General features: G+C 43.6%; 2 protein-coding genes across 2 annotated transcripts in view; one reads left to right on the top strand and one right to left on the bottom strand.

The window, feature by feature from the left end:
* Nucleotides 1–16,754, bottom strand: part of LOC126538380 (pseudouridine-5'-phosphate glycosidase-like) — a 350,937-nt gene that overhangs the window by 84,134 nt on the left and 250,049 nt on the right. The window lies entirely within an intron of this gene.
* LOC126538433 (CD151 antigen-like) overlaps nucleotides 1–16,754 on the top strand; it is a 96,431-nt gene that overhangs the window by 45,549 nt on the left and 34,128 nt on the right. Inside the window, exons 2-3 of the mRNA XM_055074738.2 lie at nucleotides 13,176–13,294; nucleotides 15,491–15,665. Coding sequence (XP_054930713.1) covers nucleotides 13,263–13,294; nucleotides 15,491–15,665 — 207 coding nt within the window. The 5' untranslated portion in view covers nucleotides 13,176–13,262. The remainder of the gene's footprint in view (nucleotides 1–13,175; nucleotides 13,295–15,490; nucleotides 15,666–16,754) is intronic.

The following is a 16,754-nucleotide window of genomic DNA, read 5'->3' as shown; positions in this document are numbered from 1 at the left end:
CTGCCTATCTCTAGCGCGCCGAAGAAGCCCGACAGCTCGCCCGCCTACGGATCAAGAACCAGCAGCGTACCGACAGCCGACACAACCTCCGACGACGCTTCGCCGAGTACCAGCCCGGCGACCGTGTCTGGGTTTGGGCCCCGATATGCCGGCGAGGACTCATTGAGAAACTATTGCGACGTTATTTCGGACCTTACAAGATCATCTGAGGTATTGGCGCACTGGACTATGAGGCCATGCCAGACGGCATTTCGCAGTCACAGCGGCACCGCGCACAATCTGAAATGGTCCACGTAGTGCGTCTTAAACCCTTTTACGCACGCTGACGAACTTCCTTATTTTGTTCTTTCTTTGTTACGGGTGTTTTTTTTATTACTTTCGTTTGTTTGCAGCATCGGGTCGATGCTTTTTAAGACGAGGGTATTGACGCGTGTACTTGCCTATCTTTATCAGGCGACCACGGTTCACCGCCTAGCAAATGTTATCGCACAGCGCAGGATGCGGCTGCATGTATGGGAAGTTTCTGGTATGTTATCGGTGGTTCCGTTCGCTGTCTGTGACCGAACGTTGTGTAATCTGATTACATGTGTGCGCGACGCGAATAATGCAGAACTTTGTGGAAGGTGCGCGGGTCGCAGCGATTACTCTTGAACATTCGACGACTGATGTATAAAATCCGACGCGCTTGACCCGCTGATCAGATTTTGACGATCGCCGACTGCGTTCGCCGTTGTAGCCGTTCTTTAAGTGTAGCCTGTTCTTGTGGGCACAGGTTCGCCCAATAAAAGTTAGTTTAGTCTTTCACAGTATTGCTACTGTGTTCTTCATACGTCACTCCACGTGACAATATTTTATACAGGAATGGATAAATTAGCAGTATAAAGTGAGTAGGTCTTTCCTGGTTAAATACATGCCGAGCTTTTAAAAGTGTCCTTATTGCATGTTGTCCTTCGCCTAAGGATGGCTATGTGTTGATGAAATTTAGGGTTAGAATCAAGTCCTATACCCAAGTAGGTACAGATAGTAGTACGCGAAATTAAAAAAAGTAGAGTGAAGGAATGAATGCAGATGAGCGTTGATGGCACGTGAATAAAACAACTTTAGTTTTAGACGAGTTTACATTGAGCTGGTTAATATTGGACCAATTTACCAAGTTGTTTGAGTCGGTATAAAGTTAAAACTAGGCTCCCGACACAAATGTCAGAGTTAAAGGTAGTTGTGTCATCTACATAAAGAATGCAGTTAGAAGAAAGCAGGCAAATAGGCAGGTCGTTAACATATATTGAAAATAATAGTGGGCCAAGTATGAATCCCTGAGGTACACCAATCTTTCTTATCATTGATTTAGAAAGAACACCACTAATTCTAACTCTTTGTGTTCTATCTTTTAGGTAATTTTGTATCAAAGTTAAAGCAGGACCCGTTCTTCCGATAGACTCAAGTTTAAAGTAAAAAATGCGGTGGTTAATATTATAAAAGGCTTTAGTATGATCCACGAACACTGATACAGCATACATGCCCTTATCGATTGCCATCTTTAATTGTTCAGTTAGGGCGATAAGAGCAAGTTCGGTTGAATAGCCCTTTCGGAAGCCGAATCGGAATGGTGAAAGAATAATAAATTTAAATAGGTAGTTAGTTAGGCGCCTTTCTACCAGCCGTTCAATAACTTTGCTAAAAAAGGGTAGAATGAATATTGGCCAATAATTAGCAATGAAGGCACGGTCACCCTTTTGAAATACAGGAGTAATTTTACCTTGCATTAGTTCTTGTAGGGAAACCAGTCTTCCACTCTTAAACTTTAGGTTAATAATACTTGCGAGAACATCTGAGATTAAGTGCGAAATTAGCTTGATCGGATTCGAATGCATATTATCAAGACCTTAGACGTAATGGTTCTCCGGAAACCCGCAAGGTGGAAAGAAGTAAGTGCTTCGAGTTGCTGACAACTTCGACTTCGCCCTATCATCTGCTAGCCACCTTGTTAGCTCAGATGGTAGAGCGGCTGCCCCGGAAAGGCGGTGGTCCCGGGTTCAAGTACCGGACCAGGACTAATTTTTCTTCCACTGCGAGGCTTTTCTTTCGAGGAACCCGTGGTACCCATGGTAGAGCGGCTTTTCTTTCGAGGAACCCATGGTAGAGCGGCTGCCCCGGAAAGGCGGTGGTCCCGGGTTCGAGTACCGGACCAGGACTAATTTTTCTTCTACTGCGAGGCTTTTCTTTCGCGGAACCCGTATGGGCTTTCTTTGTAGCAATTGCTACTAACGGGTGGATGTCTGATTTTCCCTTTATTAATTATCAAGACCTGCATTTGTTGTTTTTATATTTCTTATAGTGTTTTCTATTTCCTGTGTTGTGGTTGGAAAAAGAAAGAATGAGTGAGGTAGGCGTCGCAATAAATTGTAATATTGCGTTGGTGTATGCGAATCGCTGCTAAAGAAAAATTCTGCGAATGCATCAGCAATGGAGGAGGTGTACGCTCTGTCGTTATGAATAATTTCCTTGAAAATATCGCGATTGTTTCGCCTATTAAAAAAAATCATATACTGTCTTCCATTTCTTACTACTGTGTTTTCCGCATTTTAATAGTGTTTTCTCGTAATAAACATTTTTAGCTTTTTTTAGTTCGATAGCAAGAAAGTTGGAAATTTTGTTTTGACCTCCTAGTCAAATTTTCGTAAAATGGCCGTAGTTTCGTTTTATTGTACAGATTGTCTTTTTTCGGCATCAAGGCTAGAAGCTTATCTGAAAGCCAAGAATTCTGTGGGGACGCAAACTTGCTTTTGCATTTGACTTTGCAGGTATGGCAGTCAAAATAAGATTTTAGTACCAATATAAAGAATGAGAAGGCCGTTTGCGGATCTTTCATATCTTATATAGAAGACTAATCAGCTCGGCTTAGTGATTAAATGAAATCTTCTTTGTTAAGTGTCAGCTTTGTGTAAGTGGCTTTGACAGAGTCGTCATTATTCTGAAAGCGTAAAAATATTGTGTAGTGATCAGTCAGATTTTGTAACAGGACACCTGCGTCTGGTGGAGACAGCAAATTTGAAAGCGCATGATCGATTATTGTACCACCCGCCGTGGTTTCTCAGTGGCTATGGTGTTGGGTTGATGAGCATGAGGTCGCGGGATTGAATCCCGGCCACGGCGGCCGCATTTCGGTGGGGGCGAAATGCGAAAACAGCCGTGTACTTAGATTTAGGTGCACGTTAAAGAACCCCAGGAGGTCAAAATTTCCGGATTCCTCCACTACGGCGTGCTTCATAATCAGAAAGTGGTATTGGCACGTAAAACCCCATGCAGCCCAACAAACACCCAAAATTTGAAGCAGTTTGGAGAGACAATATTAAAGTATAGAGAGTGCTTCAAATCAGTCGCGAAACTGATAGCAATGACCTTCACGAACGCAGCTCCTTGGAAGCCTGTTACAAGGTTGTGATGCGCCATCTTTTGGCAACATGGCGGCACCCGATTCGGCTGTGTCCCCTGTGTGCCGCACGTCGAATGTGCGCTGTTTCCCCAAGCTGGCGAAGCAAATAGCTTTAAACGTTCTTGACGGCCTTCGCGTCGAGTGCGGAGGCAGTTCAAGCTTGAATTCGCTTATGAAGACTGCACAACTCACCCAGGTGAGTGAGCTCATGAAGCTTTTCGACAGCGTAAACACAGGCGGGGACCGATACCGTGTGGACTGCGTCACTGAATGTGCTGGTGACCTCGTTGTGCGCCTGTCACCCTACCATTGCCAACTGAGCCTTATAGAGCTTGTTTGGAGCGACTTCAAAGGCTTCGTCGCGAGTGTAAATAAGACATTTAGGCTTCAAGACGTGAAGCCTCTGGTTTGGCAAGACATCGAGTGAGTGACTGCTGACAAGTGCAATAGCTATGTGGAACATGTTCTCAATCAGAAAGCAGAAATGAGAAAACTGGATCACATAATTGGCGATGCTGTTGACCAAGGTCCTGCTGTTGGGATCAACCTGGAAGACCATTATTACCATTGTATAATAATGACCATAGTGTTTCTTGATGCTTTTGCCCCCCCCCCCCTTATGCAATACCCTGAAAAGGGTCCTTAAGGGTCAATAAATGATGATGATGAAGCAACCAGCATTGCTGATCTCAGTTGTGAGGAGGACGATGAATTGTGAACTCCACTAACGGGATAACTTGGTTCATTTCTTGTGTGCACACAAGTCGAGATCATTCAGTACTGTCGCCGTGAGAGCAACAAAAATGAGAACGAGAACGTCTCCAATGAGCTATGGCAGATGCCGTAGTGGAGGTCTCAGGATTAATTTTGGCTGCTTGTGTGTAGAGAAAGAAATGAGGCTGGTCCCTTTGGAACGGGCGTCGCCCGCTCACGAAGAAAAAAAAAAGATCGTAAAGACACCACCGCCACCTCCTACAAAAAGAAACAAGCTAATTATTACTATACTTTTTTTTAACAAAGATGGACTCAACAGCCATTATTATAATGGGGCGACAGGCGCGTAGGAACACAATTTTCTGATTCGCTCCATCATGATTGGCTTAGCGGCCCCTACATTCCACAGCGTTGCACACAGCTTGTGAAGCGAAGTATAGAGCCTGTACTAGCTTTTTCGATATTCTGACGAGCGGTTTAAGTTTTGGCTAGCTCAGCAAATCAATGAGTATGTAAATAATGATCGTACGAATTATTTTTAATCAATGATCATGTCACTGTTTCCTTCGTAACAATACACTTTCAATGACCAAAAATAAATTTCAACAAGGTGTTGGAATTTTCTTTGAAGTGAAGTGGTTTCTGGGCTTTATGAAGTGGATCCCATGCAATATTTCTATTTATGCACTACACCGTATATACAATCCGTGCCGAAATGTAAACACTCAATAAGGGTGGATGCGCACTGTGATATTTTAACACAGCGTTGTCTGGAGCACTTAGGCGATGTCAGGGAAGAAGGATGATGACAAGCACAGAGAAGTGCCGCTCACGTCTATCCTACATACAGGGGTTTCGCGTTTCTTGTGTCACTGTAGAGGATCGTAGAGGATTTACCGAGACTTTCACCAAGGCCTGGAGGCACACACCCAGTGGCTAAATAAGATATCTATTAAATCATAGAAGCCGTTGAATATAATGCTCTGTTCCCTAACACGCCTTTTTGTTTTAGACATACTTATTATGAGTCGACATGTTCATGATTTACGGAGGAACTTAGCTTTTCTATTTTGCAGCACAGAGGCACCGGGTCATTTAACGTGCAAAGCTACCATAAGCCTGTTCGTTGGAGCGGGCAAAAGCTTCGCTTTAATACCAAATGTGCGTGGGTCTTGAGTAGATTTCTTATTGCAGTCACCTTGGAACAAGCTTCAAAACGGCTTCAGGTGTTGGGCAAACACAAAAGGTTACGTTCACTTCGTTTGTGCGTTAGGAAAAAAACATGCAGCACCTCTTTTCAGGCTGCACTCATCTGCTACGTTTAGCAGTCAACTCGATGAAGCTCACTCGCTCCGGTGTGTTTTATATCATCATTTTATATCTTCTGTAGGATCTTCATCTTCACTCATACTTCAATTGCTCCATCTACTGCACTTTATGGCGCTAGCGGAGATTTTCTCGCGCCCTTCAAGATTAGGAATTCGTACGAAGTTATACAGCACTCTCTGCAATATAAATAATCTCCCCACATTCTTCCTGTTCGCACCCACCAGTTGTTCTTAATTGACAGAAATGGCGGGATGTAAATTGCCTTACTTACAGGTAAACACCCGTCCCCACGACATTACTACTAGCCAAACACACAAGTTGAGCCTCCAACACTAAAGGAAGTCCACGATAGAGCGATGATGCGGACAATACATTCAGCTTTCAAATACTGACGCTCAATTAGGACGCGGGTCTGCGTCGCGAATGTGGCTACTGAGCGTTGTGTGAAGGCGGCTACATGTTCGATTCGAAGCGCGACTGAATGAAAACTGTTGATAAATTGTTTGGGATACTTCTCCAAACCAGCCACTGTATCCGAGTTTACACCCCGACCCCTTTGCACCTTTTCTACCTGATCTTTAGCCAGGCGTGACTTTTCAGACGACCATACTGTTAGAGTGTTATCATCCTGCAGGTCTTGTGCTAGCGCCCATTTAGATGTCGCACATGACTAATCGTAAACAGTGCAAGGTGTTGTCCAATGCGGAAGCACGCATACGCGAACTTAAGGTCGCAATGCCATAGTGTTTCCTTTCGATCCCGCAGGTGTTAAAATGGAATGAAAACGTTCGCCACCTTATAACCATATAGATATATAGGCATCTGCGAGTACACGTACGGGCGTTCACACATAGAATTCAATAAATGAGCTGGAAATGGGGTGTACCAATTGAGTCGGATTCGTTATTTACATCAAAACATTCCGCACTATTTCAATGACGGCTCTACAGTCGCCAATCTATTTATCACTTCAGCCGTATGCGTACTGACATAAGGCGTCCCAGGACGGCGTAGTTTAGTGAGGAGATAAAGAAATTTGTCTAGTATACCTAGCGCTCCATAGCATATCGTGCACTCACACTTTTGTAAGAAAGCAAGGTTTCTGGTCACCGGGAAGACGATAAAGAATACGAAAACTTTATACTAGAAGTCATCACCTAGGCATCATCGGCGACTTCTAAAGGAGTTTCTGAATGGTGTCCTCTACACAGAACAACTTAAACGCAGTATGGTCTCAGGTATTTTCTGCAAAGCACTGGTTTTTCTGTAGAGTCGTTTTTCTAATAGACCCACTTCTTGTCTTGAATGACCATCATGACGCTATGCATTGTAGTGAAGGAACACTGAGAAACTGCGTGCTATGTCAACGCCAAGAGCCGAACCTAGATTATTTCCATTGAGCGAATTTGTCCATTAATACGCTGACCCACAAGCGTGGCATAAACCACCATGGGCCACAGTACTCGCTGTTTTGCGAATAACAATGACATGTTATTCAATGTCACAGAACAATCTACCTGAGGATTAGAACGAAGACACAAATGCTTCCTCACAGAAAAACAAGAAATAAATATGTTGTTTATTCAATAATGCAAAAATACGTAACGTACTTTCAAACGTTAAAGTAAAATAAGTAGCAATATGTCTTTTTTGCTTTATAACACAAACATGTTATAGAGTACAGAAAGCATGCTGCTGCTGCTTCTACAAAATTTGACCGCGCGAGAGCTTTTTACAGAAAGATATCCTGGCAAATTGTAACATTCACTGCAGCATGAAGACAATTACCACATTGATTCGACGTTGTTTCGACGAAGTTGTTTTTGGCTTACCACCGTTTCCCGAACGTTACTTGCGAGAAACAGTATATATACTAGAAAATTATGCACTGCAATCGCTTGAACTGCAGTGCATATTAGGCACTGCAGTGGTGTTTGCTGGATGGTACGTGGTTTTTTTCTACGTTTTGGCTCGACTTTCGTGAGAACGCACAGTGCGGCTGCTTTCATTGTATCTTGGGATAGCAGCTTTTTTCGTGCAAGCCGCACGCGTTCTTTTTTCTTCGTTTAACTGCGCAATTCAATTAAGCGATTCTTTCATTTAGTCGGGTAATTTCAAATGGACAATTATCGAGACAGCTGAGAGCACGCGTCGCCTATTCGTGCAAGCGCTGCAACTTGTCATCTAGGATGGGTCTTGAAATTGGGAGCTTCTTTCCATGTAGATGATCCATACTCGTAATACAATGTGACAGTAGCACTAATAATATGAGTAACAATCATAGCTTGAGGATTACGGTATATCCTCATGCTATACGAAGCACTGTACTTGCAGCGAGCGCAAGCAGCAGAACGCAAGATATTCATTCGGCGATGTTATTATGAAGCCGTGCAAACAAACGGACTTGCAGACCGCAGAGTTCGGGTTCGTTTGAGTGAAAACTATGTATTATAATAGCGTAATTGCTAACCCTTTGAGGGCGCTTGACGAACTACGAAAGCCAGAGAGAGAAAAAAACATACGTGGAAAGGGAATGGCACGACTTAGTTGGATTCTCTTGACCTCGCTCCTTTTGATTCTTCTGCTCATGCGAGGCAGATGTTAGAGCCATCAAATTGTTATTTGTCATCCCGCTGTCAGCGAGGCTGCTGCCCTTGCTCGGCATACAGGCAGAATGCAGCGGTGAATGAGAACTGAACAACCTCGACATTTGCTCAGCACGATGATCAAAGGTCTACGCAGAGGCATCGGGGGTGAAACGCCCCCGTCGACTGGCCCGCCACTGCCCCGTTTCTTCCGAAAGTGGTCGACATTTGGCCATGCTAGGCATCAGGGGTGCCGGAATAGGATGCATCCCCCGTTTCGCTAGCAACAAGGCTTTCACTACTTCGAGAAGAGCAGGCCCGCCATGTTGCGCAGCGTAATAATAGACGAGCGTCGACCTTAATGTGCAGAAGCCCTTTAATGAAAACCACGAGAGTAAAATGAACCACATTCACTTTTGGATTATTTGGGTCAGTGCTTAGCTTGAAAAATGACAACATTAAGTTTGGTTAATAAAGGCTTGATTGCTCATAATGCAGAAGTGTTGATTCACATTTTGAAACCCTGAAATGTAGGAGAAAAGCTTTTGTTTTACGCCTTATAAATGTAGCAGGAGTAATGTACCTATTCGCGGAAACTCAAAAGCAACATTACATGTTTTTTGATGGAAAAGTCTTGCAAAGTACAAGTAATTAGAGCGGTGCCCAAAGCGCACAGCTAGGCTAGTTGGAATATTGGCATTTCTTGCATTTTAAGTGCTCTAAAGAAATAGGAAAAGTTCAGAGATCAAGAAAGATGACCTCCTAGCTGTACTTTCGTCTTTTTTCTTCTCTCCAGTATTTCATATTTCTTTAAAGCAGTAGATATGCACGAAATTCTAGCGCATATCCACCACGTGCAGACCTTGGCTATCTGCCGCTACGGCATATACAAGATCAACTCAAGTCAAGTCAGGTCAGTTTTATTTACATCATTATGATGTTGGTAGGTTCAGGCAAAAAAGCGAACAATTTTCGCTCGAGGGAGCCCGAGCCCCCCTACATGGCGTACAGCAAGGCCAAAATATCTTTTTAAAAAGTACAAAGTCCACACACTCTACATAACAGGATATTATACAAGAAATTCAGAACAATCGATATAAACTCTTAGTACATGCTCATTAAAACACTACATAACAGGATATTATACAATTCAGAACAATCGATATAAACTCTTAGTACATGCTCATTAATACTCAATTCATAGGTGTTAACAGAGATGCTAATGTCATTCGTATCACACTTTAACGCAAAGGGAATACAGCGGAACAATTCAGTACAATCGATATAAGTGAAATTCAGAACAATCGATATAAACGCTTGGTACTTACATGCTCATTAATACACAATGCATAGGTGTTAACAAAGATCGAAATGTCATTCGTGTCAGACTTCAACGCAAAGGGGATACAGCGTCTTACAAAATATGATTTCTTAGAGTCTGTGTAGTAGATGTTTCAAGAGAAAAACGTTCAAAGATGAATTTATTTATTAACCTTGGAACTGCATGACGCATCATCTGTCGACCATGTTCTGTACGGCAAAAGGGAATGGTCCAACGTTCGTGTTTTCGAACCGAGTATGGCGTTGAGTTTCATTCGAGGGATGACAATGCCATCAAGAAGTTGTCATTGTGAAAAATGAATTTTTATTATCTTAAGGCTAGGAAAAATTCGTATAGCTAATGAGTGGGTATGATTTGTTTTATTATTGCCTGTTTTGTTACTTTTATATCAAACAACAAATGATATTTGAGAAAGCAAGATAAATTAGCAAGTTTTCAGTACCAAGTGTCAGCCTTAGAGGGCTGACTGTTTTAGAATTCTTTGAGCGCGGTCAAGGGTTCCACCCTTGACAGCCACGCAGGTACACAATCTTGTGCTTTCTGAATTTCCACAAATCTCGACATGCATTCTCGGAAAAGCATTCCTGCAGGCCGAGCATTCGGATCGCAGTGATACCCCGCCATACGGGCGCGCCATAGACAGTGAAGGCCAACTAGCATATTAAGGTCCAACGGCAGTCCATCATCGTTTTCTATAGATAAGTATCTAATACCCTGTGGATCTAAAAGAAAGTCTTTTTTGATAGTCCTCTGAACTACATCCCAAAAGAAGACAGCCGCCAACAATCTAGAAACACATGGTTTATAGTTTCTGGTTTCTTACAGAACAAGCAATGCGAGCCCCAGGGTAAGAAAAAACCACTATCTTCTAAAAAGGTTTTGACATTCAACGTACCCGTGTGAAGCTTAAATGATTTTGAATCGCTTAAACAATTCTTCGGTGTGTGCGAGGTAGTCAACATTTGCTATGTAACGTACTGCTTTCTTTTGCAGCATTGTTGCATGTTGCAGCATGTTGCGGGGAATGTTTACTTCCATTTTTACGGCTATTAAATACTGGAACAAACTACCACGACATATTAAAGCCTGCCGCACAACACTAACATTCAGGCGAGATACGAATAAATATTTACTAACGACACTACTGGCTACTGATTCATTACTATAAGTATATATTGTGTGCAAATTTATTTTCCAGTTTTCAATGATTCTGTATTTACCTAATGTATCGATAGCTTTTATTTATTTTTTATTCTATATCTCCCTCTGTCTTCTTTTTTCTCCTTTTTAGGCGTTTTAAATCTTTTGTCGCATACTCTATATAACATTTGTACTTTGCGTATTGTAATCATATATTTGTTCCTAATTATTACATTAACCTCGTGTTCTTTGATATGTGTCATTCCTATGCTTCCGTAAAGTGTCAATTACAAAATATTTATTTATTCATACGCTGTATCTGTTTCATTTGCTTGTATTTTGAACTTCAAATATTGTAAGTACTTTTTTGTATTTCTTTATTTGCTTCATTAACTTCGCGTTTTCTGATGTCTGTCGCTGCTATGTTACCATAGTGTATTAATTCCTACATTGTTAAATTACTAATAGGAGGTCCCCCTGACAGTTCTTGTAACTCCGGGACCTCGTTCTGTACTAATGCTGAATGATGAAATAAAAAATAAATAAATAGTAAGCTGATGCTTTTTCTGTTTCTGTTTGTATGTGTATCTTGTGCAGGTTAGCTTGAGTAGTAGTGCCCTAGACAAGTAAACAGTACTAAACATATGACATGAATAAGGTGTTGTATATTAATAATTTAATCGATATAGGTAGATAGGAGCGAAATTTCGCGAGCATTCCGAAGCACTTTGATAAATTCGTTAAAGTGAAGCTAATGTGAGGGTCCCAGCTCATGTTCTTGTTAAAGAAAATGCCTAGTACTTTTACAGTGTCTACCACCTCTATAATAGAGTTCTCTATATTTAGCCTAAGGTCTGATGTAACGATGCTCTGCCGGTAATGAAAAAGTACCGCTTTTCTTTTCTTACTATTTATTATCAAGGAATTTGCTGCGCTCCATGATTTCAACATTTCTAGTGTACTGTTTATGTTTGAATTGAGCAATGGAATGTCATTGCCCCTAAACAAGAGACTCGTATCGTCTGCATACAGAAGATATTTTGGAAGGTTGCTGATATCTGTTATGTCAAGGTCAAGTAAGTTATCCTGTTCCCATTGTTTTCCTTTCTCTTTCCTCCTTTGAGTCGGTAATAAAAATCACAGTCTATTATGGGGCTTTACGTGCCGAAGCCACCATTTGATTAGGAGGCATGCCGTAGCGGGGCACTCCGGAAATTTCGACCACCTTTGGTTCTTTAACGTGCCCCTGAATATAAGTACACGGGTGTTTTCGCATTTCGCCCCCATCGAAGTGCGACCGCCGTGGCCGGCATTCGGTCCTGCGAACTCGAGCTCAGTAACTCAACATTGTGCCAATAAGGAACTACAGTGGGTCGAGTCGGCTTCCGTAACACGCTTTCTCAGAAATTGAAAATCTGCAGCGAGAAATGCTACATGCGATAACTCGTTCCCTTCCCCAGACAGCGACTTCAACGCGTCCTGATGCAGCAGTGCATTTGATCTCAACCCCGCCCCCCCCCCCCCCCCAAAAAAAAAAGAAAAGAAGGAAGACGACTGAATGAGCAGCAAATATTCTGATGCTACGGGGATCTGATTGAAAATTATGCCGCATTGCCATAAGGATCAAATTAGGTTCTTATTACTGCGGCTCTAGTGCTTGCACGCGGTGAAAAATGTCTCCCCGATGCGAAGGTTGTGGGATCGTTCCCCACCTGCGGCAAGTTGCTTTTTCCATCCACTTTGATTTCCATTAATTTATGGGTTTTTTATTTCATTTATTAGGCTCAAGTAATTTCCCCGATGTTGTCCTCAAGGTGACACGTCAAGGTGACAGTGAACCAGCTAACAATACACGGTCCACCAAACGGGTCTTGCCTTGCGGGCGCCGGTAGTCTGCCCGTGGGCGACGCATTTTCAGCTTCACGAAGCGATTCGTCGCAGTGGGCTGGGAGAAGCTAGAAGGTCACTACCCCCGCTTGCCGATCTTAAGAGCGTGCGCCTGCGTATGTCTGTGTGTTCGTGCGTGTGTGTTTGGGTGTGTGCGCGTGTGTGGGTGCGTGCGTGTTTGTGCTTGCGTGTGTGATGGTGTTTCTGTGTGTGTCTGTGCATGCGCGTGTGTGCGTGCATGTGCGTGTTTGAGTGCGTATTCATGTGTTCTTGTATGTGTGTTTGTGTGTGCTTGTTTGTTAATGTGCTTGCGTGCCTGCGCACATGTGTTTCTGAGGGTGTGTGTTCGTATTTGTGTGCGCGTGCATGGGTATGTGTGTTTGTGTTTGTGTGTGCGTGCAGGCGTGTGTGTGTGCGCGTGTGTATTGGTGTGTTTGCATATGTGCGTGCGTGCGTATGTGTTCTTGTGTGCGTCGGCATTGCTGGGGTCATATAGGATAACGAAGAAATACAGCGTAATGTTTCGTGACACCAGACCTTGTTCAAACAACGGGCATCTTTCGTGAAATTCTTGAAAGTGACCGCTAGTTCCGAATAACAAAGCTAACAAAAAACGTTTAGGTTACCTAATAGACGTGCACAGGTAGCTTTCAGTAAGACCAGGTGTCTTCAGGAACATGTGTCGGAAATTTGGGCAGTCTACGCATGATAGATATGGCGGTCAGCGTCACCGGCACTTTCGCAGGGCGGCGAGAAGAGGCGGCCGGAGCCCGACCGGCCCCTGCTGCTTCAGCTGCCGGGCGCCACGGAGCCCTGCGCTACCTTGGCCCCAATGTTCCTGCACACAGCGATGAGGTACTACAGGTACGCGCATCCTTATCGCTGCTATGGGCCCTTGGCGCGGAGACTCATCTGACACAGAGGGTTGCATTGACTACTTCGAGCACAATAATCCATATGACGCATTCTCTCTCCTGCGGCCCAACCTTACGAATGGTGCTACATTCAAACGCGTGGGTTTCAGTTATGTGTGCGTTTTCTTTTAATATGTTTTGTGAAGCCGTATGGTAATAGACTTTTTCTTGTGCATGCAATTCTTGCAGTCCTCAATACGGATAGCTTTAGTCATTACTGCAAGTATGGCTTGATATTTTTAAGCGTTTTTTTGTAACTGCAGTTGAAGGTTGTTGTATATGCTCTATTTTCCCACCGTAATTCTATGGGGGAGGTGTGGGTATTTATAATGGTGAATAAATAAACATAGGAAACAAAACAATAACAATGTCAAATGTAAAAAAAGGACATATTATAGCGCTAGTGCGATTACGTGCGAAACATTTTCGTCCTTTGAACAAATTTCTTTTGCCAAATAATAAATACAATGTAAAGGCTGAATTTCTTGGCTTGATATTATTCGCCTATGTACTCTGTTACAACACGTAATGCGTGCGTGCGCATGGAAGCGTTTGCCGCACAGTCAAGCAGCGGTGTCAAGAATATAATTCGATCGGGGGTTGTTTTGTTGCGTGTCATCTTGAAAGTCTCCTTTATACACAATAGATTAATAAGTCTCGTCTAAAGTAGCCACCTAGTCTAGAAGTACGTGATGTTTCTTGACAAGTCGGCACATACCGAACAAGCAGCAAAGTAGATAAAGAGCACGTGTGCTCTGGCATGAGCAACTTGAGGCTTTGAAACTTGATGATGCCTCTTTGCGTCTCTCGTTAGAATTGAACTTGATCTAGCTGATCAATCGCTGAGCTATTTACGTGGTTTGCCTGCTCTTACCTGAATTGCTGCTACTGAAATTTTCTGTGCTTTAATAGGATGGTATAATCAGCAAGCATGCATCCTCCTTTGTTTGGCACATACATTAGAATGCACACAAAACTGACACAAATTAGGAGATAATAAACACAAGAGCTTCGCGAAGAAAGTGGCCCAGAGGATGGCACCACGGTAGACCAATTGGTGACGCACCACCCCTCATAATGGGGAATATGTGGATGCTTTCATTTTTACTTTGCCATATAATTTTTACATTTCCAATAAATACATTTTACGTCTACTATGATTTCTCCTCATCTTGATATAAATCTAGCCCCTCGGTTTCACCCATTGTGCTCGTTCGTTGCATATATACCTTGAGTTTGGCGACTCTTGATTTCATGGCGTAGTCGATTGGCCAGTCGCCTGCTCTTAAGCTCACGTACTGCGGCATACTTGCGATTAATAGGGTGCTCCACCGTCTTGACTTGCGCGGCACGAGCTAGCAACCCCAGGGCTAATCTGCGTTCACATACACAAATACTTAAGAAAGCGGCCGAGAGGACGGCGCTGCTGTAGCTTACTTCGTAAAGCACTGCACGCGTAATGTGGGGGGTTTGAGTTCAGTCCCTACTTGTGGCGCAGGCCGTGGTCTATTCTTTATTTCGAACAGTGATACTTCAGTCAGTGGGCTCTCTGACTACTGAATCGAAGTAAGCGTCTGTTTTTTTACAGAACGACCGGTAGTCCGTAATCGGAATGAGGAAGGCAATCACAGTAAATTTCGGGAATGTGTATATACGTATTACGCTCTAAGAAAAGTTTACACCCTTTGGGGTGTATATTTGCCACACAACAATAATCGCCATCTGCCTTGCTTCCGTTTCCTTTCTTGAAAACTCGGCGCTCGCTACTACTCTGCCGAGAATGCTGTGTCAAGCTGATAACGCGCAAGCCATTCGTGACAAGGAAGTAGCGGGCTCGCAGCGTGAAAGAGAGGAAATGCGGGCAAGACAGATGATTATTGTTGTGTGGCAAGATATGACCCAAAGGGTGTAAACTTTTTTTTTTAAGTATAACGGCCAGTAGGTACGCCGAAACGATATTGCAAAATATTGCGCGCGAACGAGAGGTTTTACGATTGTTCACCGCTTTACAATAACATTCCTCTTCAATTAAAGTTGTTTTTCGCACGCGCGTGCCGGATATTCCGCGCAACACAATATTGCTGTTCTGGATACAAACGTACAGGGACAGCTGACGGGTGACCGACTGTCGCGGGGTCCATTGCAGGCTATGGATCTACACGTGCAACGTGGCACTTCTGCTGAGCGCGCTGGCGTTCTCAGTGGCGGCCGCCTGGGTGCTGTCCGACTACCGAGCGTCCCTGGTGCCAGGCCTGCGGCTGGCCGACCCGACCTTCGTGTACGCTGTGCCTGCGCTGCTCCTACAAGGCGGCTTACTACAGGCAAGTCACGTGCAAGCGTTCTCTGCCACGCACAAATGCGGAATGATAAGAGCAATCGCCGTTGACCTGCGCGACACATAGTATCGCTGCAGCAGGATACTTGCCGTATCGTTTTAATGCTTCGAGGATGGACTCTTCGTCAATACGTATCGCTTGATACAATCCGACAGAATGACCGTGTTTAACACAGACATTTAAATCTCTCTGTGGATGAGTGTCGCCTGCTGGTATCACATCGCAATTTGTCTTTTGTAGTGCTGAGTACATTTTGGTATTGAGTGGTTTTGGTACTCAGTATGGAGTTTACAGCTAATATCTTCGGCCAACACTGACTGACAGGCTTCAAGTGTCTTTCGTTTATTTAAAGTAGGGATATAGGACGAAAGAAAAGGAGTTAGTGTCCTGGCTCACTTTTTTTTCTGAGTCATAGTCAAAGAAGACACACCGATGCAATGTCTCCGGCTGCTGGGGTATCACATAGGTAATATAAACCAAGTGCAACTGTTCCAACTATTGAATAATGTAGGGGTCCGTTGTACACACTAAATCGACTGATCGTTCCTTTTTTTTTATTTGCTTGCACACTTCGTCGTTTCAGAAGTTGTGCGCCATGTAAAAAGAAAGAAATGTCCGACGATTACGTTACTCCGTAATGCAAAATTTGAGCGCAGTTCCATACTTGTTTCAATTTCGCGACATATTGAGGCAGGTGGTAACAAGTTTATTTAGTCAACAGAAAGGATTTGGTTGACTTTAATGGGTTTCCAGGGTGCGTGAGGTGGCCGTCCGATCAGTTCCTCTAGTGCCACCTGTTATAGTTCTGAGGCCCTGCCTGTCGGCGACTTCCAAAGCCCAGCTGACGGCCTGCAGTTGAACCGCCGGGTCCGAGCTGGCCACCGCATCCTCCCACTCTTGCTCGTTAGAGAGTTGCCATTCTCTTTTCGGTTTTAGATTTTCGCAATCGAATAAAATGTGTTTTAAATCTGCCTTTGTAACCCCGCAGAGCTTACATTCGGGGGTGTAGACTCCTGGGTAGGCCTTGGAGTATATATAGCGGTTGGGGAAGGTGTTATTTCGTAGCTTCCGGCA

This window comes from Dermacentor andersoni, chromosome 4 (genome assembly GCF_023375885.2).
Source record: "Dermacentor andersoni chromosome 4, qqDerAnde1_hic_scaffold, whole genome shotgun sequence".
Taxonomy (NCBI): Eukaryota; Metazoa; Arthropoda; class Arachnida; order Ixodida; family Ixodidae; genus Dermacentor; species Dermacentor andersoni.
The sequence above is the reverse complement of the archived record's forward strand: the minus strand, read 5'-3'. Positions and strand labels throughout refer to the sequence as shown.